Raw genomic sequence first — 23,212 nt, forward strand, 5'->3', positions numbered from 1 at the left:
CTGCTGTGCAGATGATTTATGTGACGGGTGTGAAATTTTGGTTCATAAATACACACCAGTCAAAAAGCAGTGAAAAATATTTGACTGTACAGACCTACAAGTGTATCAACTCATATAGACACTAACTTGTCAATGAGAATAAAATAATCAAAAAATACAATCACCAATACTTGAACCACAGACTATGATGGCCAGTACGTGATTACAGGTATTAAAATGGATGAAAATGGGGGAATATATAAAGAAAAGAGAGAAGGTATGAGGAAAGAAGGAGAAAGGATAGAAAAGGAGGTAGAAACCAAGATAATGAAAAAGGAAAGGTAAGAGAGACTGAGAAAGTGTAAAAAGAACTGAGAAAGCAAAGAGGGTTTATGAAAGTGAATGAAGGTAAGAAAATGTAAGAAACAGACAAGTAAGTGTAGATAAAAAATAAGAAAAAACAGAAAAGAGAGATGCAACTAAAAAAGAAAGAAAGAGGGATGAGGTGATATAGAAAGTAAAGGGTAGAGAGGTAAGATGGAGAGTGGAGGGAGAAGAGAAGGTTAAGGGAAGAAAGGAAAGGGGGGAAGGGAGAAAAAAGGAAAGAAGAGGAAGGAGGGGATAAAGAGAATTCATACTTTAATAAAGGATCACAACTCATATCTTAACTAACAATAAGATAATATACACTATAAAGATACATAGAAAAATTAGAAGGGATTGTGATGTAACAAATAGAAATAGAGAATGTGAAACTGTAATATCGAAGAAATGAAGAAATGGATAAAGGGAATAATGAACAATAGTGTAGGAGAATTAACAACTATAAGATATTTTACAGCTAGAATATTGATGGAAATGAATAATATTGATGGAATATTGATGTAAGATAAATGTGTGGAATATTGCAATTCTAGATGGAGAATCAATAAAATATTTGGGGAAAAGCTCATGAAAAGTTTACTTTGACTGAAAGTGTTATGTACCCCTGCATACTCTGCACTGCATTTTGGGGTCCTCATTTTTTGATATCTCATATTTGGAGATAGCATGTTTTTGAGAGATCAGTGACCTTTCAGGAAAATTAAAAGGTCAGGTACCCAGGGGGAAAAAAATAATTTCCCTAGGCATGTTGACATCCAAGTAAACAAAAATATCAAATCTAAGTGCATCTCCTCTCAAAACTCTCAAAACTTGAGAAAAGGATGCTTTTCACACCTAAAGCAGTAAGCCAATCTCTCTGCCTACCTCCTGTTGTGATCCCATTTCAACCCCTACATCTACCCTTCTCAGGGCCATCCTGATCCCTGAGCATTGACAGGGGTAGTGTGACCCTGTTGGTGCTCGTAGACCTCTCAGTGGCTTTCGACACGATAGATCACAGCATCCTCTTGGACCGCCTGAGGGGGTTAGGTATCGGAGGCACTGCACTGCAGTGGTTCCGGTCCTTCCTCTTGGGCAGATCCCAGAGGGTGCTGCTCGGGGACAGCTGCTCCAGTAAAAGGGAGCTCACCTGTAAGCTTCCACAGGGTGCTATACTGTCCCCGATGTTATTTAACATCTATATGAAGCCGCTGGGTGAGATTATTCGGAGCTGGGTGTTATCAGTACGCTGATGACACCCAGATCTATTTCTCCGTGTCTCGCTCGTCGGCCTCGAATTCTAATGGCATCTCCTCTTTCAATGAATGTCTCCAAGCAGTAATGGTCTGGATGAGGAAAAACAGATTGAAACTGAATCTGGACAAGACAGAGGTGCTCACAGTAGCGGCCCCAAAACCAAGAATTGGGTTGCAACCTCCAGTCCTGGACGGGGTCACACTCTCCTCTAGTGACTGTGTTCGCAGTCTGGGGGTGCTCCTTGACTCATCGCTCCTGATAATAAATCAGGTAAATGCGACAGTCAAGAGTGCCTGTTATCAGCTTCGGATGATACGCCAACTGCACCCTTTTCTGGAAGTAAGGGATCTCGAGACAGTTGTACACGCGCTGGTAACCTCACGTCTAGATTTCTGTAATGCGCTCTACATGGGGCTACCCTTGTACTTGATTCGGAAACTGCAAAACATGGCGGCCAGAGTAGTGTCAGGAACATCAAGGAGGGACCATATTACTCCGGTACTGAAGTCCCTCCACTGGCTGCCTATTAGCTTCCGGGCCCAGTACAAGGTGTTGGTTATCACCTTTAAAGCCCTAAATGGCTTGGGTCCAAACTATCTCAGGGACCGCCTCCTCCCATATAATCCTCCCCACACACTCCGGTCCTCTGGGAGGAATTTGCTGCAGCCTCAAAGAGCTAGGCTTTCGGCTACCTCCCTGAGGGCTTTTTTTGTTGTCACCCCCAGATTGTGGAACGACCTGCCGGATGAGATCTGTCAATTGACATCTTTAGACAGCTTTAAAAAGGCTGTCAAGACGGATCTCTTCCGGCAGGCCTTTCCGGAATAGATAACCCTGGCCTCAGGAACCCTGTTCTTATGAGAGTCCCCAAGGTCCTCCTTGGAAATGCTACCGTAGTTTTCTGTTTTATTTGTTTTGTTCTGTTTTGTTTTTGTACTGTGTATGTGTTAATGTTGTTTAATTAGTTGGTTTTAATTATAATTGATTTAATAATTTTTTAAGGGGGGGGGAGGGAATTTTGATCTACTATGTACTGTATTTTATCGTTGTTAGCCGCCCCGATTGACCTCAAGGGGCGGGATATAAATAAACTTTTATTATTATTATTATTATTATTATTATTATATTATTGTGGTTTTGTTGTTGTTGTTGTTGTTAAAACTGTAAACCAGTTCAGAATCCCGTTGTAGATTCCTGGGAAAAGCCATTCAGCCTTTGTTATCCAGCTACATATTCCATTGCCATGGACTACATTTAAGGTATAAAACCTCAAAACCTAGCTGCTGCACAAACAGCCCAGCCCATATATATACAGTACCTGTACTTAAGAATGTATTGGCTGTGTTCTGGTTTCAGCACCCATGACAAACTGTTGAAAATTTCACAGTCTTGTCAATAAAAGGGTCCTTATATTCTGGGACAACTGCCTTCTGATATAATAGACATCACAGAAACCTGGTGGGATGAGTCTCATAAATGGAATGTAGAAATAGAGAGATATAACCTTTTTAAGAGAAATAGGCCAAACAGGAAAGGAGAAGGAATAGCACTATATGTCAGAGATATTTACACCAGTGAACAGATCCAGGACATCAGTACTGGCAGCCAGGTGGAGAACATCTGGATAAAAATTAAAGGGGAGGGAAACAACAAGGATGTTATGGTGGGAGTCTACTACAGACCCCCCCCCCCCAGTCAGATGGAGGAATTGGATGATGCCTTTCTAGAACAGATGACCACACACTCAGAAAGGAGTGATGTAGTAGTGATGGGTGACTTCAACTATTCTGATATTTGATGGAATTCAAACTCAGTCAAATCCACAAGGTCTAGCAGATTCCTCATTTGCCTGGAAGACAATTTCATGGTCCAAAAGGTGGAAGAGGTAACAAGGGGGTCAGCTATTTTAGATCTGATCAAGTGGTGTGATCATTAGGTGGAAGTGACCTGGAGCTTGTTATACAGTGGAAAGAAGAAGCCAGGCATAGTCAGACACACATTTTAGACTTTAGGAGAGCAGATTTCAGTAAACTTAGAGAAGTATTGAGGGTGATCCCATGATCAGAAATATTAAAAGAGAAGGGAGTTCAAGACGGATGGGAGTTTCTCAAAAGGGAGATACTGAAGACACCATTTCAAAGAGTTCTGGCGAGAAAGAAAAATGGGAAGTGTCTCAAGAATTATTATTAAAATTATTATTATTAAACTTTATTTCTAAAGCGCTGTAATTATACACAGGATGGATGTCTAAGGAACTTTCAACTGAGCTAACCTTGAAATGGAACATGTACAGTGTAAGAAATGGAAAAAGGGGGAAATCACAAAAAAGGAATTCAAAGAAATAACAGGCATGTGTAGGGGTAAAGGCAGAAAAGCTAAAGCATAGAATGCTAGAGAGGTTAAAAACAATAAAAAGGGCTTTTTAGATATGTCCAAAGCAAAAGGAAGAAGAAGGAAATGGTAGAGCCACTACATGGAGAAGATGGCAAAATGCTAACAGAAAACAGAAAAGGCAGAATTACTCAACACCTTCTTTGCTTCAGTGTTCTCAGAAAAGGAAAAGGGTGCTTAACCTGAGAATAAAGGAGCAGATGACAGAATAGGGGAATTTCAGCACAAAATAAGTAATGATATAGTACAGGAATACCTTGTTAATCTAAATGAATATAAATCTCCAGGACCAGATGAACTATATCCAAGGGTATTAAAAGAACTGGAAAATGTAGTATTGGAGCAATTGGCAATAATCTTTGAAAACTCCTGGTGAACAGGAGAAGTCCCAGCAGACTGGAGGAGGGCAAAAGTTGTCCCATCTTCAAAAAGGGAAAAAAAGAGGATCCCAACAATTATAGTCCAGTTAGTCTGGCATCAGTACCAGGAAAGATTCTAGAGCAGATCAAACAGAGAGTCTGTGAACAACTAGATGGCAATTCCATAATCACAAAAAGTCAACATGAGTTTCAGAGAATCAAGTCATGCCAGAAAAATCTGATCTCTTTTTTTGATAAAATGACCATTTTGGTAGATGAAGGGAATGCTGTGGATGTAGTATATCTTTATTTCAGTAAGGCCTTTGACAAGATTCCCCATGAAATTCTTGCAAACAATCTTGTAGAATGTGGGCTAGAGAAGGTAACTGTTACATGGATTTGTAACTGGTTGACCGGCTGAACCCAAAGGGTGCTCAACAATGGCTACTTTTCATCCTGGAGAGAAGTGACCAGTGGGGTCCCACAGGGCTCTGTCCTGGGCCCAGTGTTATTCAACATCTTTATCAATGACTTGGATGACAGAATTGGGGACATACTCATCAAATTTGTGGATGACACCAAATATGGAGGAATAGCTAATACTCCAGAGGACAGGATAAAAATTCAAAATGACCTGAATGGATTAGAAAGCTTGGCCAAAGCTAACAAAATGAAATTCAACACAGAAAAATGTAATGTACTGAGAGAACGCTTCCTCCCATACAATCCTTCCTGAACGCTCAGGTCCTCTGGAAATAATCTCTTGCAGTCTAAGAAAACCTTCCTGGTAACGACTTCCCAGAGGACGTTTTCTGTTGCCACTCCAAAAATCTGGAATGACCAGCCAGAGGAGATCCGCCATATAACATCTTTGGAGGCCTTTAAGAAGGCAATAAAATCATAGCTCTTCCGGCAGGCCTTCCCAAACTGACCTCCTTGGAATTTTCACTCTCCAATGGCATAGCTGTTCCCACCGGACGGTGATCGCAATTGATTTTATTGATTTTGTTGGGAGAATTTTATTGGGAATTGCTGTTTTAACTCTATTTTAGGGTGGGAGGGAGTTTTAGGATGTTTTGCTATGATTTTACTTGAGGGTTGTTGTGTAGCATTTTTATTGTTCTTTTGTTTGTTGTTACCCGCCTGGATCCAATACAGGGAGAGGCGGGATACAAATAAATACTACTACTACTACTACTATTATTATTATTATTATTTAGGGCAGAAAAATAAAATGCACAGATATAGGATGGGGGACACCTGGCTGAACGTGACTACATATGAAAGGGATCTGGGAGTCCACGTAGACCACAAGTTGAACATGAGTCAACAGTGTGATGTGGCAGCTAAAAAGGCCAATGCAATTTTAGGCTGCATCAATAGAAATATAGTCTAGATCAAGGGAAGTAATAGTACCACTCTATTCTGCTTTGGTCAGGCCCCACCTGGAATATTGTGTCCAGTTCTGGGCACCATAATTCAAAAAGGACATTGAGAAACTGGAGCGTGTCCAAAGGAGGGCGACTAAAATGGTGAAGGGTCTGGAAACCATGTCCTATGAGGAACAACTTAGGGAGCTGGGGATGTTTAACCTGGAGAAAAGAAGGTTAAGCGGTGATAGGATAGCCCTGTTTAAATATTTGAAGGGATGTCATATTGAGGAGGGAGCAGGCTTGTTTTCTGCTGCTCCAGAGAACAGGACCTGGAACAATGGATGCAAGCAAGCTACAGGAAAAGAGATTCCACCTCATCATTAGGAGGAACTTGCTGACAGTAAGGGATGTTTGACAGTGGAACACACTCCCTTGGAGTGTGGTGGAGTCTCCTTCCCTGGAAGTCTTTAAATAGAGGCTGGATAGCCATCTGTCGGGGATGCTTTGATTGAGATTTCCTGCATGGCAGGGGGTTGGACTGGATGGCCCTTGTGGTCTCTTCCAACTCTATGATTCTATGATTCTAACATCAAAATGGCACACCTAGTGATCCATTATAAGGTGAAATAAATAAAACTGGAAGTAAACAGTGGAGATTTTTGTGTGAAAAGAGTGTGAGTTGTATTTAATTTTAGTACTCCAACCAAAGTCCTTTTCTCAAAATTCTTGTGCACCAAACATTCTTACACTTCTCTGGGTTCTAGGAAAAAGAAACAAACAACAGATTCCATAATCCTGGAATCTGACAATCCATGCAATACAGAATGATTTTTTAATTATGCTGCTGAAGGTAGAAATTATTTTATATTTTTAAAAACTAATTTACTTCACTTTCAAACTGTTTAACAAATTGTCTTCTCTGGGAATGTCTGTCAAAACCTTGTGAGCAGCATGAATTTTTAAAATGAATTAGTTATTAGCAGAAAGATTAATTAAAGTGCATAGTCTGTTATATCCCAGGGAACTGGAAATAAATTTAAACCCAGCAAGGTAGTAAAATAGTATTTTATAGGTAGTTTGCCATAAAAAAGGGGTATGTTCTGTAAGGAATATTGTATGCAAGATGGCAATAATGATCCCAGTTTTTCATTATTAGGAATGAAATCTAGCTCAAAGTAAAGTCCCATTGAAAAGAAAACAAAGTACTGTAACCAAGTTCCATTGAAAGAAATGAGTGCAGTCCTATTTGTATCTTTTTAGAAATAAGTTCCACTGAGTTCAATCAATCCTTCTTCTAGTCAAAAGATAGGTTTGCAGCCTATCATAAATATTATAATATAGACCGTTGCTTTCATGTATTGAAATTTTGTATGTTGAATTTATTTCACAAAACAAGAGGTGGAATGAGAACATTATTACCATATTAAAGTTCAAGAAAGTACAGATCTTAAGAAATATATTATGAAATATACACAGACCCAAGGAAAAAATAAATGAGCCTTCTTACCTGTCAACGGCCAGAACACCTATTCTGATTTTGCATCCACTGTGATAAATGTCTTCAATGTTTCAGGAATACTGAGTCCAAACCAATCCATGACATTTTTTTTATATATGTGGAGAGCAGAGAGTGTCCTAAAAGAAGTGTCAACCACTTCCCTGCTGTGGAAGGGAAATTTATTTTATTGTATACTAGATAGATGATAGATAGATAGATAGATAGATAGATAGATAGATAGATAGATAGATAGATAGAGAGTATACAATAAAATAAATTTCCCTTCCACAGCAGGGAAGTGGTTGGCACTTCTTTTAGGACACTCTCTGCTCTCCACACTGTGGGAAAGGAATCTGAAAGAGCTGCCACCACCATTTTCTCAGCAACTATACCATATTGACCCATATATGAGTCAATCCAGGATTTTTGGACCATTTTTTGACATACATTTTTCAACTGATAGACGAGTGTATACAATACATTCAAGTTGAATAGAAAAAAAATCTGATGGGACGTAGGATGTTTAGTCATGTAAATCACATCAGAGCCCTCTCTCACTGGTCTAAAAGGGTTGTTAGCTTAAAAAAAACAATGGCAAGAATTCAAAAAAAAAAAAATGAGGAGGAGGGAAAGCACAGTCAAAGAGGTGAAAAAAATGAGAATACAGGATTTCAAACAATAAAACTTTCTGAATTGCTAGGAAGACGTGTCACCTTGGAAATGTAGAAAGGGAGTAAAGATTAAAGTAGAGAGAACAATGAAGCTATTTCCTGGAATTGAATTTAAACTATTCCTCAATGTCAGCTTCTCTTCAGGAGCATATTTTCTTCTCAGTATAAAATAAATCACAGTACAGTGAATCAGAAGTATATGCTAATAGCAACTGAGGTAACATTTAGGACAAGGCCTAAGGAGTTAAGCTAACTGAAGAGAAATGCAAATGAAATTATGGTTGTGTGGAAAAAGTTACCAATATAACTAACAGGAAACAGGGAGAATGAGTGGAGCCTTAAGGGAAGAATACCGTCAGGTGGCTCAGATCGGTACAGTGAAGGAACCAAAATCACAAGGAAATATATTTTGTGAAAAGATCACAGAAGTTTCTCTACAGCAACCCTCTTCACTGTACATTATAAAAAACAACAACAGAGATTACCCCACATGTGGCACTTTATGAACTATTTATCATACCATTGTTGTTGTGTGCCTTCAAGTCATTTCCAATTTATGGCGACCCTAGGACAACCCTATAATGGTGTTTACTTGGCAAGATTTGTTCAGAGATGATTTACAATTACCTTTCTTTGGGGAAAAGAGAGTGTGAGTTTCCCAAGGGCGCCCGATGTGTTTCTATAGCTAATCAGGGATTTGAACACTGGTCATAGTCTTAGTCCAACACTCAAACCACTACTCTATCCCGGCTCAATTTTTACATTGTAGTAAAGTCAGGTGTAAGTACATGGACAGATCTTTAAGTCTGGGATTCTGTTTAAGCTTTCATAGAATAAAACCCATTCTTCAGCAGATTAAGCAAATTTATAGGACCACTTTCACCCCAATTTACGTCTTGCAGTGCAGTAAGACACTGCCTTGAGTATAGCTTCTGATATCTTGCTTTTTTGTGTGTGTTTAAAAGTTAACAGCTGTTCTGCAGTCTGGATCAGAAATGATATGTTAATAAATCTTTAATATAATAAACAAGTGTCTGAAAATCAATCTAATCCTTTCTCATGATGTAGAGGAGCAAGGGGAAAGTAGCAATTGCTTTTAAATTTCAGGATTGCTTTTGTACTGAAAATACAAAGTCCAGTGTGAAATATCAATACATCAACACATACAAAAATTGCTTTATGCTGTTTGATGAATAACAGTGATAGAAACTTTATGAAATATTATCAAGTCTTTGGGGAAGAATATGTTGAATGAGCCACATTCATTCTTGCTAACAAATGAAATCTCTCTGGTCCTCTCTCATGCTTGGCTGGCTTTGTTTGTCTGGATGAGTAGATCAGACTCTCATAACCTCATGTCCTTAGAAAAAGCTGTGTGAGAGACATTATGTAAATAAACTATGCTATCTTCCCATTATAGAAAATGATTATTGCTTACAACTTAATAGCTAGCCTTGTCAATAGAATGTTGTCCTCAAATAGTCTACAAGGCTGTTGAATCTTAATATCTAGAGAAATGCATGATTCCCACCACTATCGGGATGTCCTAGGCAGGAAATTAGGGAACTCAGTATGGTAATACTTAGGCTACATCTTCACTGCAGAAATAATGCAGTTTGACATTGTTTTAACTGCCATGGCTCAATGCTGTGGAATTCTGGGATTTATAATTTTGTGAGATATTTAGCTTTCTCTGTCAGAGAGCTCTGGTGCTACAACAAACTACATTTCCCAGGATTCCATGACACCAAATGGTGTCAAAGTGCATTATTTGTGCAGTACAGACATAGCCTTAGATTCCTTAAGACTTTTACTTTACCTGTTAATAAGTCCTGCCAGTAGGAGCAATGCTCTGTGGGAGGATTTGGAGGAGACGCTACCATATTGTGGCACCCCAGTTTTTGGAATACCATTTTTTTAGAAGCATGACTGGTAGCAACACTAGTGTCGTTCAAGGGCCAAGTAAAAATAGTTTTTCCCTAAAGCTTGTTGGCCCTGATTTTATCCAAGTCTGCATATGTCTGTCTTTTAAATTGTCTTAAACTGTTTTAAATGGTTTTAAATCATTTTAAAAATCACATTTAGTGTAAATTATTTTTTTAAAAAAACATTCAAAATGGCTTAAATTAGATTATTGCATGCCACCCTGAGGTTCTTGGATATAGGGTGGAATATGAACATTTTAATTAATAAATATACTGTAAGTAGAACAATATCCACCAGACACGGTCTTCTGCCACAAAGCCAGTCGAGATAATTAAATATGCTTTTGCATGAGCTATATAGATATATACTAGGGATCAAACATTTATAGAAATGGGGACTGCAGTCAGGAAATTAGAAGAAGATTAAGAATGGGGAGGGTGGCTATGAAAGAACTAGAAAAGATTCTAAAATGCAAAGATATATAACTGAGCAAAAAGATTAGAATCATAAAAGCCATCGTATTCCCTATAACCATGTATGGATGTGAGAGCTGGAGAGTTAAGAAAGATGACAGGAAGAAAATCAATTCATTTGAGATGTGGTGCTGGAGAAGAGTGCTGAGGATCCCATGGGCAGTCAAAAGTACAAATGAATGGGTCCTAGAACAGATCAAGCCAGAAACCTCACTGGAAGCCAGTATGACCAAACTGAAGCTGTTGTACTTCAGACTCATCATGAGAAGGAAGGACTCATTGAAAAAGACAACAATGCTGGGAAAGGTGGGGAAAACAGGAAGAGAGGAAAGCCACATGCTAGATGGATGGACTGGTATGGGGTTGCAGGAATTAAGCGGAGCAGTGGAGGACAGAGGATCTTGGAGATGTCTCATGCATAGGGTTGCCATGAGTTCAGATCAACTCGAAGGCAATTAACAACAAATATAGATATACAGTCTCTCAGCAGCTGTTCTCATTTGCCTCCTCAAGGAATGTTTCCTTGGTACATTTTGTGAAGGTTCTGAGGGATTTTACCACCAAATCAAACTTCTGCCACTTCAGGCCAAAGGGTCAGTGTTCTACAGTATAGAGCAATCTAGTAAAACAGACATCCAGTCTGATCCTGATAAACATAAAAGTAAAGTTCATACAAGAAAACTGGTAAAGGAAACAGTCTTCTTATTGATCAAAAAAACTCACTGTCTGCTTCATTCTATATGCTGGTGGTGAACTAAGTAGGAAAAAGAGGACAAAACCCCCCTCTAAGTGCACAAAAATATAATTACTTATTTTTAATTGGTTTCAGTAAAGATCTTAATCATGGGTACCATAAATAAGAAACATCCTGCATTCTCCAATTCTGTTGCCAAGGGATTCGCTTTCACAGTGAATGTAATTTACAGATGTAGCAGAAATTTCTTGAGTCATGTTTTCATTTCCAAAACAACTCAAAGGCAGACAAAACATCTTGCTTAGTCCTATGACTCAGGTTCATGACTCACTAGCAAATGGCCATTCTCCCAGGTGCATTATGATTTGGCATCTTTATCAATGTCATTTGGAAAACTGGTAACCACAGTGGCAAAAAGGTTGCAGTGATCACATGAGCAACATGTGGCTGAATCCATGATAAGCTTAACTGTTGTGTCACCATTTTCACTGAATTATTCAAAACAAATGTGAACTTCTTTTCCTTTGGTGAAGGCAAGAGGGGAAAAAAGATTTCTAGGCTAACATAGCATTTATTTCATATAGTTACAAAGTAAGAGTATGAAAAATTAGTTATCAAAATGTTGTTGGGCCAGTTGCAGGCTGGAAATTCTGTCTGGGAGAAACCATAGGTGACATATATACTGAAGCATGGGTTTGTATGCTCCTGAATCTTGTGTCACATATGCACAGATTCCGATGGCTCCATGAATGTTCAGCTGACAGAATAGACTATTTGGTGTTATGTTTGATTCCCAGCATGTTTGTTATTGAAGTAATATATGTGTAGAATTTGTTAAAACTGTTGGTTTTTCTGCTAGATAGTCTACATGGGCTGGACAGAAGAACGGGAACAAGATTCTCTTCAGGACCGAATGTATACACCAAAGTTCCTAGCACTGAGAGGTTCTTCACTTTATAAATTTATAGCACCTCCAGTAAGTATCATTCACATATATTATTCCAGTCAATGTCAATCAATTCTTTATTAGAGTGCATAGACCCAGCAAAATGAAATTCACAACATATAAAATAAATTAAAAGCACAAGGAACAATTAGTCAATTCGTACAGACAGAACTTATTTCAGATACAGTGTGCCCTTGTCTTACATGAGGGATCCGTTCCAGACCTCCCCCCCACATAAGACAAATTCCGTATATGCTTGAGTCCCATTGAAACTAATGGGGCTGAGGTGGTGCGATGCGGCATCACATGCACCATTTGCTCCTTGTTGCATGGCTTTCAGCGTAAGCTGAAAGTCGTATATAGGGTGACCATGTATGACACAGGTGCACTGTATTTTTCTCTAGAACAAAAGTTAGCTGTTCTCTGATCCTGACTGCCTTAAACAAAAACTTGGCAACTACTAAGTTCCCACTGGGAATCTGATTTTCTAATAAGAATTTGACATAAAATCGGGCTGATTTTTCTCATAGAATTACCATTAATGGGTTCATCATTTGTTGTTGACCCTGCTTATAGAAACCTCAAGACAAAAGAATATGCTTCATCGATTCTACTTCCTGATCACTGCAGGAACATAATCTTGCAATATAAGGGATGCTAGCAAATCTATCTGGGGGCAATTCATAGGGGAAAGCAATAAATATAAGAGACAAGTAGTGTTCAGTTAAAAAGCATTAGTGATTGAATTTCCATCTGGTGAACAATTTTGTTGTTGCTTCATCCTCAAAGAAATGGAATGAAGGCAGCTGTCCTGAGTCACTTTCTTAGTTCAGACAGATAGACCTGAACCTAGGCAGATAAATGGAGGGATGAGGATTTAAGGTGACTTTTTTATTCCATTTTCTGAGAATGAGAAGTTACTCCTGAGTGAGAGGGGCTGTAGTATATGGCAGAGGGATGCTGAGAGGGTGGGAGGGGTTAATGCATATCCAGTGGATGTGCTTTTCATGAGTGAACCATTATTCTTATAACAACCAGCCACTGTAGATAGCCAAAATTGTGTTCAGTTTCATGTTTTGATTGCTAGAACCTGCAAGATGGATTGGGTACCTTCTATCGAAAATTTAGATGTTACAGATTGTTGACCTGTATATTTTCCTTATGTTACTATCAGGAGGACAGAACTGATCTGTCAAACATGAGAACTACAGAATAAAAGCATAGATCATGTATCAAAAATCTAATTATTTCCCCAAAGTAATTGGGTGCAGTTATATTTTGTGTATTTTCACCCAAGGTTACCACATGGGACTGGACACGAGCTGAAAGAACATTTTCTGTGTATGAGATCATGTACAAGATACTCAAGGTATGAAGAATAAAAGCATGACTTCAGTTTAGAAAATGCTAAGGAGGGTTGTCATAAGTTGATAACATGGGTGTATTCACAGAGCAGAATGCCATCCTTGCTACTATTAGCTAAAAACAAACAAACAAACCTACAACCCACTGAAATTCAGCTAGTGCAGGTTAGTGGTGTGGCTTGACAGTTCAAAAAGAATGTTCTGATGTGGTGAAAGAATTGATTGTGGGCCAGAATGTGGTCATGGCGCTTTATCTTCAGTGTGAGAATGAATCCTATAAATCAATGATGAGAACACTGAGTTGGGAAATATTGGCCCTCATAATGTTATAGTCTGTAGTTCCTACCAGCCCCAACCAGCATGGTCAGTAAAAAGGAACGGAGAGAATCATAATTCAAAACATCTGGGCAGCCACAGATTTCACTCCCCTACCTTACAGCTTGCATCACCTGTATTTTTGTTTTGTTTTGTTTTGTTTATCACTAGGCAGTCTTAATCAATGACCTAAATCTGTTGTTAGTCCCAACTAGGGTAGATCTTCTGAATCAATACAACCTACATACAGTAAGTGTTCACTTACCTAATTTCATATTGATTCAATGAACTGATTCAAAATGGGACTAACAATTGGAGTTAGCTCTATACAGTCCCTGTTCAGATGATGTAAGAGGGGAAGGGTTTTAAAATTATTTATTTTAAAGGGATTAATTTCTAAGCAGGTTTGGACTACAGTTCTTCTCCAGGTTAGATTTAGCATCTGACAACTACTGTCACATCTCAGGAACTGTCAAGGCTGCCTTAGGCTCTTCCTTTTTAGTACTTAAGCCACACCATATCTGGAATCCACTGTTTAGATTTCTTCAGACTTAAGCAACCCAAATATAAAATCAGTCTGAGACCTTGTAAGAATTATCATTTTAGTCTCAAACAAAACTTTTACCTCTCCAGTGTGCTCAGGAAAAGGACTATAAATGATAATTCTTTAGTGTGCCACTCTAATTAGTAATCCATCCAGGGCCATGGATATTAGAGAGACCCACCAAAGAGAACTCAACAGAGGACAGTTCTAGGAACTTAGGAACTTTTCTTTTAGAGCTATCCATTTTGTTCTCATCGGTTTTCCATTGAGCCAGAGCTGCTAGAAGGGAGGGAGAGGCTGTTGTTTGAATGTGCATGTGGAGGTCTCGGGCTTCAGAGGGGTGAGCAGAGGCCTCCGAAGCACAGTGGCAAATCCACAAATAATCAAATCAGCAGATCTCAAACTTGCCAATGTCTGTTGTGTGTGTGTGTGTGGGGGGGGGGGAGTAACTGTACATGCATGCAAGCAACAGTATTTTGCAATGGGTTATTTCTGGGATTACATATGCAGAAAAAACTATTTGGCTAACACTTCTATCAAGAGCTGAATTAAAAGTCATCATTTGCCTAACATTACTACACTGTGTTATATGATGATAGGAAAATAAATTCAGATTTATCACATCTTGGCGATAAATGAACACTACTGATTTCAACAGTAGTGTTGAAATCTTTTCCAGTTATACTAAATTTGAAAATGGTCATTTATCATTAAGCTTTGAAGCAATTTTTGAGGATCATAGCATTTTCTATCCTAATTTAATATTGCTTCTAAGGATTCAGTGTTTTAACAACATCCAGTCAGTGTCATTTAGGCATGATAAGGCCCTGAGCTTTGGTGTGCTGTGTGCGTAAGTAATTCTTATCACACAAATAGTTGGACTCAAGGCAATGATTAGTGCCAAGCCAGTCTCCCTGCATCATGTCCATTTATTGTAGAAGGCATAGGCATCCTTTTATCCTAAATGTGCTCCCTAGTTTCTGCCTCTAGTATTCTCTTTCTCTGTTGAAATATGCTCCCAAGTTACTCCTTTTCATTTTCATTTTCATCCCTTCCTCCATCCATCCATCCCCAATGGTTCCCCTTGGCAATAGTCATTTAAGCAACAATCAACAATTACTAATGCCAATACCTCTTTGCTTAACTGAACACAATAATGACACTTCTGTAAAGGCAAATTTCACACTGATTGGTGGAGGGGAAACAGAATATGAAGCAATGGGAATTCTCTTCTGAAGCATGTATTGAACAACACTGAAGGGAAGAGAAACATGGTTGATAAAAAAAATTAAAAATCACTATCAATGAGCATTCAGATAGTTTTACTATGTCAAGATGATGAATGTTTAAGTGGTCCTTGTTCAGTCTGCCCTATTCTCATTGGTATGCAACATAGGAGATAAAGCCTGGAGCAAAACCTCTTTAGGTCAGGTTTGAGATTTCATCAGACGTTGTCCACAAAGCTTCAAACCTGTCTTTACAATTACATAGGTAGAAAACAACTTTTTAAATATGCCACCCTTAATATTTTGAAGAGTTGTTTTCTGCTAATATAGGCGCTTTACAGACTGCCCAAAAAGGGTGGTCTGCCGACGCCTCCATTTCCACCACTGGGAAGCCTCAGCCTCCAAATGGCGAGGCTTCCGGTCGGCTGAAAAAGAAGCCCCAAAAAGAAGCTTCTTTTGGCAGTGCGCTTATGACACTGCAAGGCGCCAATGGCACACTTGTGGCAACATAAGTGAGTCGCGACGTGCAGACGCTAAGCGTCCGTGACATCAAAATGGCGGCGCCCATGTGTATAGGGCACCGCCATTTTGTACGTACTAGGTACGTACTAGGGTTAGGGCGTCTGGAAGGGACGCCCTTTTGTAACCCTAGTACATACTTTTTGCCTGTGCGGAACGGGCCATAGTTGTAAAGACAGGTTTAAAGCTGCATGGAGAGAGTTGAGGGGGGAGAAAACATTGTGAATTGCTGGAACTTGAGAGATGTACTCTGATATTGTGGAACAAAACATTAATAAGGCATGTTGTTGTTAAAAAGGCTTTTATCTATCTACTGAAGTGTTTAAGGAAGACCCTTCTTCAATAGCTGATTCTTCTGTTTCTCTTTCTGTGGCCAGAGTTTATAGCATTTATTCCGTGCTCGAAACTCTCGCCACAGAAAAAGAGAAACAGAAGAACCAGGTCTTGAAGGAGAGATGTCCCAAATTGCTTCAGCAGTATAAATAAAAGCTGCTTTGTTTAAATAAAAGCCCTTTGAAGCTGTGTGGATAATTTGATGAAATCTGAAGGCTCTAGGAATGGTTCAGCAGGGCTTTAACTGATCAGGGAACAGGATTTAATCCTGAGGCCATTTCATACTAGGCAATAATGACACCATGGTTCAACTTTAGCTGCTATATTAGTATCCCATGGAATCCTGAGGAACTTGTGCTTTCTGGGTGAGAATTCTGAACACCTCTCCCTATACTGCAAATCCAAGGACTCTTTAGTTGTTACCATTACAGTTGAAGTGGAACTATAGTGCTATAATTGAGTAGTGTGCAAGACACCCTGATCTCTCTACATGATAAATAAAACCTGGTTACGGGCTACAGATACGTATATTTTAGCATCTTTGCTAAAACTAAGCAAAGTTCCCCAGATGGAGTGTGGGGGAGGGACCAAGTGAAAACACATTTCATCTTCTTTATTTTTTTTATTTATTTTTTTAGTTATGCAAAAAATGTCAGAGTAGAAATATGGTAAATAAAACAATTACAAAGAGTAAACAAATATGTGCTTTGAAATACTTTCCACAGAAGCTTCTTAGTGCCATTGCCTTACCTCGTATACAGAATTTTACAGAGTGATGAGTTTGCAATTATCAAATATTTTTGATTGCTGTATCAGTTTAAAAAAAACAGCAAAAATCAGCTAAGAAGGAACTACCATATATTTTATTCAGTAAGTGAATAGAATAATAATATGTGGAGGTACACTGTGAGGAGCTGTCTATGGGGACTTGGGATGACATGTTGGGGATGTCCCTCCTTTCTCAGCTGTCTGACATGCTTTTCTGATTGAAAAGTCATTTTTGTCTTGAAAAGCATGTCCTTTTGCCTCTACCAATGTGCAGAGAGGGAGAGGACTCACTGATCACAGAAGGAATATATAGTTGGCCCTCTGTTTTCAGGGGGGATCTGTTCCAGAACCCACCCATTCCCGCAAAAACGGGGGCTCATGCTTATTCAAGCCCCATAGGGTTAAATGGGACATGCCCCTGTATGTGTGGCCAGTGTGCACGCACCATGCACACACACCAATGTAAATAGTAGAGGTCATGCCTCCGTGCAAATTCAAGGATGTGGATCTCAGATCCGCAAATTAGGAGGGGCGACTGTACATATTTATTCATTTTATTTATTTTATTAATTTACATCTCTCCTTATATAAAGTTCTCAAAATAGCTTACAATAAAATAAACATATGTAGAGTGTGACTGTAAAGTTGCAGTTTTCTTACATGCACTGATTTACTTATTTTTAAATCAAAACTAGAATATTCATATGAAAATATGGACACTCATTTCTATGGACATTTTTTCTCTATAGATCTTTTATCCAGGCATTTCTACACATTGTTTCATTGCATATTTCTGTAAGTTACCTTGAGAGCCATTGTGGTCTGATTAGTATACATGTTGGACTAGGACTCAGGTATGAACAGGTATGAATCCCAGCTTAACTGTGGTAATCCATTGAATAACATTGGGCAACTCACATTTTCTCAGCCTCAGATGAAGAGATTGGCAAGTCCCTTCTGAACATATTTTGCCAAGTAAATTTCTAAGGAGTGTCTTAGTGTAACTGTACATTAGAAATGACTTGAAGGCACACAGTAACAATATTCAGAGAGTAAAAACATAATATCTCTCATCCTAGGGAGGTTATTTTATAACACCTACGAGGTTATTTTAACACAGCTCAGTATCTTTGGGCCAGTTGCTCTTAAGCAGACAGGCCATGTTTTGATGTTCTTTCTTTATTTTTACAGCACTCATCAGGATTTGTTCCCTTAACTTGGTCCACACAATGCAGCGCTGAAGGAGTGCTGTATAACTATGGCATCATGGCTATCGTGTCCTTTCAAGGGCACAAAAAGGAGCTCCTTTTTGCTGCTCCTTTTTGTGCTCTTGAAAGGCCAGATCAGGGCCACGGCATGCAGTTGCCACAGCCCCGATCTGGCTGAAGAAGAGGTGGCTGGAGGCCACCCCTTTGGAGCTGTTTGTACAGTCCCTTAAATTGTTTTATTTAAAACTGGTTGTTTTAACCCTGTACAGTCACCATCTGCAGCATATTATGTGGAGTGTACATTCACTTTTAATATTCACAGAGTTTGTTTGCTTGTTTGTTGCTATTAATAACCACACTTCAGGATCTGAAACTGGCAAAATATGCCAGTGAATCTATAACAGTATACTAGCACTATTCCAGCATAGATTCCTCCCAAAAGAGTGGGGTATGAGATAGAACCAAGGCACAAAACAAGAGTACTTAAAGACTCTTTATGACAAAGTGTTTCCTGACTGAAGAGGAATGTGAACAGGAGGAGTTTCTAAACAAATAGAAGGTGTTTCAATATTTTTAGGCATTTTGTTTTGAAACTGAGATCTAATTTGTTTACATAATGTCCCTGTGTCACATTAACAATCTTCTTGTATGTGGTTTCCATCTCATGAGTTTTCCAACAGCACATTGTCCCCACTCCCAAACTCATTTTGTGTCTCAGCACACTTTAAAAAAAAAAACCTGTTCTATCTCAATCATAAACCTGTTAAGGAACTCAAGGGTGAGGTTGAGACTGATTAGAGAAAGCAAAACTGTGAGTGTAAGTGTAACTGACCAGATAAAAAAAGAATTTATGCTGTTGTTGTTATATGCTTTCAGTTCAGCTTCAACCTATGGTGACCATATCATGGCAAAATTTATTCAGAGAAGGTTTGCTATTGCTTTCCTTTGAGCGAGTGTAAATTACCAAGGTCAACTGGTGGCTTTCCATGGATGAGCAGTGATTCAAGATCTGGCCTCCCAGGGTCAAGGGAGATACTGGCTCCCATTTACAATCTTATTAGAATGATGCTAGTTGACATAATGCTAACATCCACTACCCTTTTAATGTAGGCACATTTTTAAAAAAATTAAATGCATGCACACTCACCAAATAGGATGGTAAAATGGTGCTGTGGGATTAGCAAAGGGCAGATGATAGTGCTTCTGATTCAGTTAGGTCACATCTACTTTGTGTTGGGGATAGTAAGGTACACATGCATGCAAAATTCTCTAGACCTCCTAAACCTTTGGATAATAGTGGAAGATTAGTGGTCACTTTATTCCAGCTGGAAGCATCTCAAGTAATTCTAGCTTTTAGCAGCACATAATTAAGGCTGCATCCCCAATGCAGAAATAATCAAATTTGACACTGCTTTAACTTCCATGGCCCAATGCTGTGGAATTCTTGGAACTGTAGTTTGTGGTGGCCCCATAGTGAAACTGAGCTCTGCTCTGGGGCCAACACAAACTACAGTTCTCAGAATTTCACAGCATTGAGCCACGGCAGTTGAAATGGTATCAAACCAGATTATTTCTGCAGTGTGGATGCAGCCTTAGTCATCCTGATATATAGCCTTGGTAAAAACTGCCTATTTACTTGGTTGTATGACTGTGCATGGTGAGGCATTTGTGTAACTTTGTATAAATAGCTTGACTACAGCTCTACCTGTAAGTGACCAGTGTTTTCACCTTGCTTTGTCAAGAATGGGTTATGCAAAGGTAGTTGCATGTGATGTGTAGACCTGAGATCAATTGAGGTACTTTTTTGTGACATTTACTTTGGCTCTTTGGGCTCTACAAACATTTCGTAGAAACTAGCAGCACTTTGTGAAAACATGGGAATGTCAAATGGAGACAAAGCCAAGAGAATGTTGCATTTCCATCTGGCTTTATTATAGCAGAAGAATTCAAATGACATGTCTACGTAGCCAGCACTTGGGATGGAGCAAGTTAAAAAGATGTAAAGAAGACTTTTTACATAATCAGACAATATTTTTTGGTTTCAAACCTTCCTTCGTTCATCAGTTAATTATGGCTATATTCAGTGTAGAGAATAAGATGTAAGCATGTAAAATAGACTTATTGTATACTGGTACATAGACAAAGGCAGTCCTGCACAGTACAACTGACCTTAAAAAATCCTCTGACAAGTTATGCTGGCTTATCAGTTTTTTGTGCAGAAGGGAGCTAGAATACCCTTCTATGCCCATGCCCAGTGTGGATGCCCCAGAATTCTGGTACAAATAGACGTCTGGTCTGCCCATGCAGTGCTGTCCTTATATTCTTGTATATCATATACCAATTTGAAGTTGGGTGACTGAAGATGCTGTTAATATGTTTTGAATACACAACCTCATTCAAAGTAGATCATTATTGGGGGGGGGGGGTCATTGTTTGTAAAAGGGGTGAAAATAATTACCCAAACTCATTCAAATTATCCAAAAAGAAGCTGATTATAGACACCTAGAACCAGACCGAACTTTTGTTTTTGAAATATAAATATTGTAAAAAAAAAGTCAGTAATGTAATCCAATATGATTTGTGTGACACCTTTGCTGATGCTCTTCAATTAGTGATGTATCTGTTATTATTTGAAACAATACAAGAAACAACTTCTGAGTACATTGAAGTTGTTAGAAATTTCTCTGGTCTTGAATCTTGGACTCAAGTCTAGAAATAGTCTAAGCTTCTTGATCTGTTTTATGATCATATGGATACAGGGGAGAGGGGAATGGTAAAGCCAACAATAATTACTTGGGCATGTCTGTTTTTGCCTTCTGACCTCTTCTTTTCTGTTGTGAGCTATTTGCTGTTGCTTTCATCCTAAATTTATTTTCTTAATGAAATAAAATGAAAGTTCCCATGTCCAAGCTGCTCATAAAAGAGACTTAAATGACAACACTTTCTAAGACTCCAGGCTAACTTGAAAAATAAAACTGAAAGGGTGAAAAGAAAATAGGATTGTGAAAGATGGATTTGGGGTTGTGAAGCAGAGGGAGGTCTATGACCTTTCAAACTAACATTTATTTCCCTTAAAACAAGGCTGAGATCTATTACTCAACTTGTTTACTGTGTCACAAATAAACTCTGATCATAAGCCACCTCAGCACAGGCCAGGCTTCGTTTTTTTATTTAGAAGTAATGATGAATGTAGGTTGAAAATCATGTAGGAACTGAACAGGGATGGCTCACAAGATAACAGCAGTTTTGGGCTCATACTGATTTAAGAAGTGCTGTATGTATATGTGTGTATATATGTGTGTGTGTCTGTCTGTGTGTGTATTCTTTCCATTCCTAATCAATTCCTAGCCAATTCCAGGTGGAACATCACCCCAATTCCTGATGGAACACTACCCGAAACTTCCTAATGTTTGTACCCAAGTGGCTTCACATAGCTATTAATTAGCACTGGAGACAAAAATTGATATCTTGAGGAATTCCACTATGAATTTCAGCAGACTAGCATACTTTCCCACATTGTTATTTTCTGGAACTTGCCCTGTAGACAGTAAATAATCATAAAAACGTTTCCACAACCTCCAGATCCACAGAGTTGATCCAGGAGGATACCATGATCTAGTGCATGAATGAATTAAATTCATTTGATTTACACCTCATCTATTTTACATTAATAGGATTCTACGCTGTCTCAAATAGGATCAGCTTAATAAGAAACTAAGAGGTTGAGAAAGACTAACAAACATGCACTTCTTATCCCCTTCCCACCAAAGGCTGTCAGGATGACCAAGACAGATTCTGTCCCATAATCTGGCCAGAGCCCAAGCAGGAATGTGTCTCAAGTCTTTCAAACTTTATGTCGTTCCTTTAATTAAGGTCTCTACCACCCTCTTGAGCACCTTGCTCTGAAAGGAATATTTGCTATTGGATGGTAGTTGGACCTCATGGTCCACGAAGGGTTGTTTTTCTCAGTTGGAACACAATCTTCTTTAACAGAACATTAACAGGACTAACACTCATACAACTGTACATTCACCATGCCCTGGATTTGCCTAGTTAATCCACCTTAACTAACTTGAATAAATCATGACAATCAAGAACTCAATGCATTGGGTGAAACTACTGCAAGCAGCCCATTTTCACTGACCACAGAAACTGAACCCCATTCCACAAAAATGTTGATGAGGGGGTTACCAATTACCAGTACAATCTGAGAACAAACCAACTCAGATGCAACTTAACAATACTGTAATAGAGTAGCAGAGGTTTTTTTTAAAAATACCCCACTATTGATATTGGCAGTGCTCTGACCCACTTTTCACAAACAAAATAAGATGTGATGGTTATTCCAAGAGATATACAATAGAGCAAGTATATACAAATAACACACTTCAACCTTTCACTCCACATCAGTAAGTATGCCACACCTATTCGACAATTAAACCCCCCATGTGAACATTTTCATAGTTCACCTTTATAGATAGTTGGCTCAGAGTCATCAGCCTGTGTCCTACAACATGATGCAAATACACTGCAACTTTGCCTGATGCCATGTGCTCATGTCTCATCTATTCTGTGGATATCCCATAGAATACATGTCATCACATGTTGCCTGTCAATCAAAATATTTTTTTTTCTTTGTTTGATTTACAGCAAGCTTGTTCCCACCAAAAACTGGCAAATGGTGCATTGGACTTCTGTTTTTTAACCCATCTCAACCCATCTATGCAAAGCAATGTTGAATTTGAGTTGTTGGCAAGCAGATACAAGTTTGGGGATGGGAATTCCATTGTTAGTGACCATCCACTAGAAATGTTTTTCTACTAATCCTTCTTGTCTAATCTGACAGTTAATTAGACAAGAGAATGCACTCAATTGATTTTAGAAATCAGATACAATTGGTTATTGGAAAATGAATGATTGGATCATTACCTAAACTGATCTGTTATGTGCCCAGTGGTCACTTATCCATCTAAATGTAATTAGCTTTTTTAAAAGTCCTGATAGG

At 38.8% G+C, this 23,212-nt stretch overlaps 1 protein-coding gene across 4 annotated transcripts in view; it reads left to right on the forward strand.

Annotated features, from left to right (window-relative positions):
- Nucleotides 1-23,212, forward strand: part of SNTG1 (syntrophin gamma 1) — a 339,536-nt gene that overhangs the window by 266,285 nt on the left and 50,039 nt on the right. For all 4 annotated transcript variants that reach the window (XM_089517284.1, XM_089517286.1, XM_089517285.1 and 1 more), the window contains 2 exons: nt 11,844-11,960; nt 13,228-13,299. In XM_089517284.1, coding sequence (XP_089373410.1) covers nt 11,844-11,960; nt 13,228-13,299 — 189 coding nt within the window. The remainder of the gene's footprint in view (nt 1-11,843; nt 11,961-13,227; nt 13,300-23,212) is intronic.

Source organism: Sceloporus occidentalis, unplaced genomic scaffold, assembly GCF_023333645.1.
Source record: "Sceloporus occidentalis isolate IW3139 unplaced genomic scaffold, rSceOcc1.0.p SCAF_3, whole genome shotgun sequence".
NCBI lineage: Eukaryota > Metazoa > Chordata > Lepidosauria > Squamata > Phrynosomatidae > Sceloporus > Sceloporus occidentalis.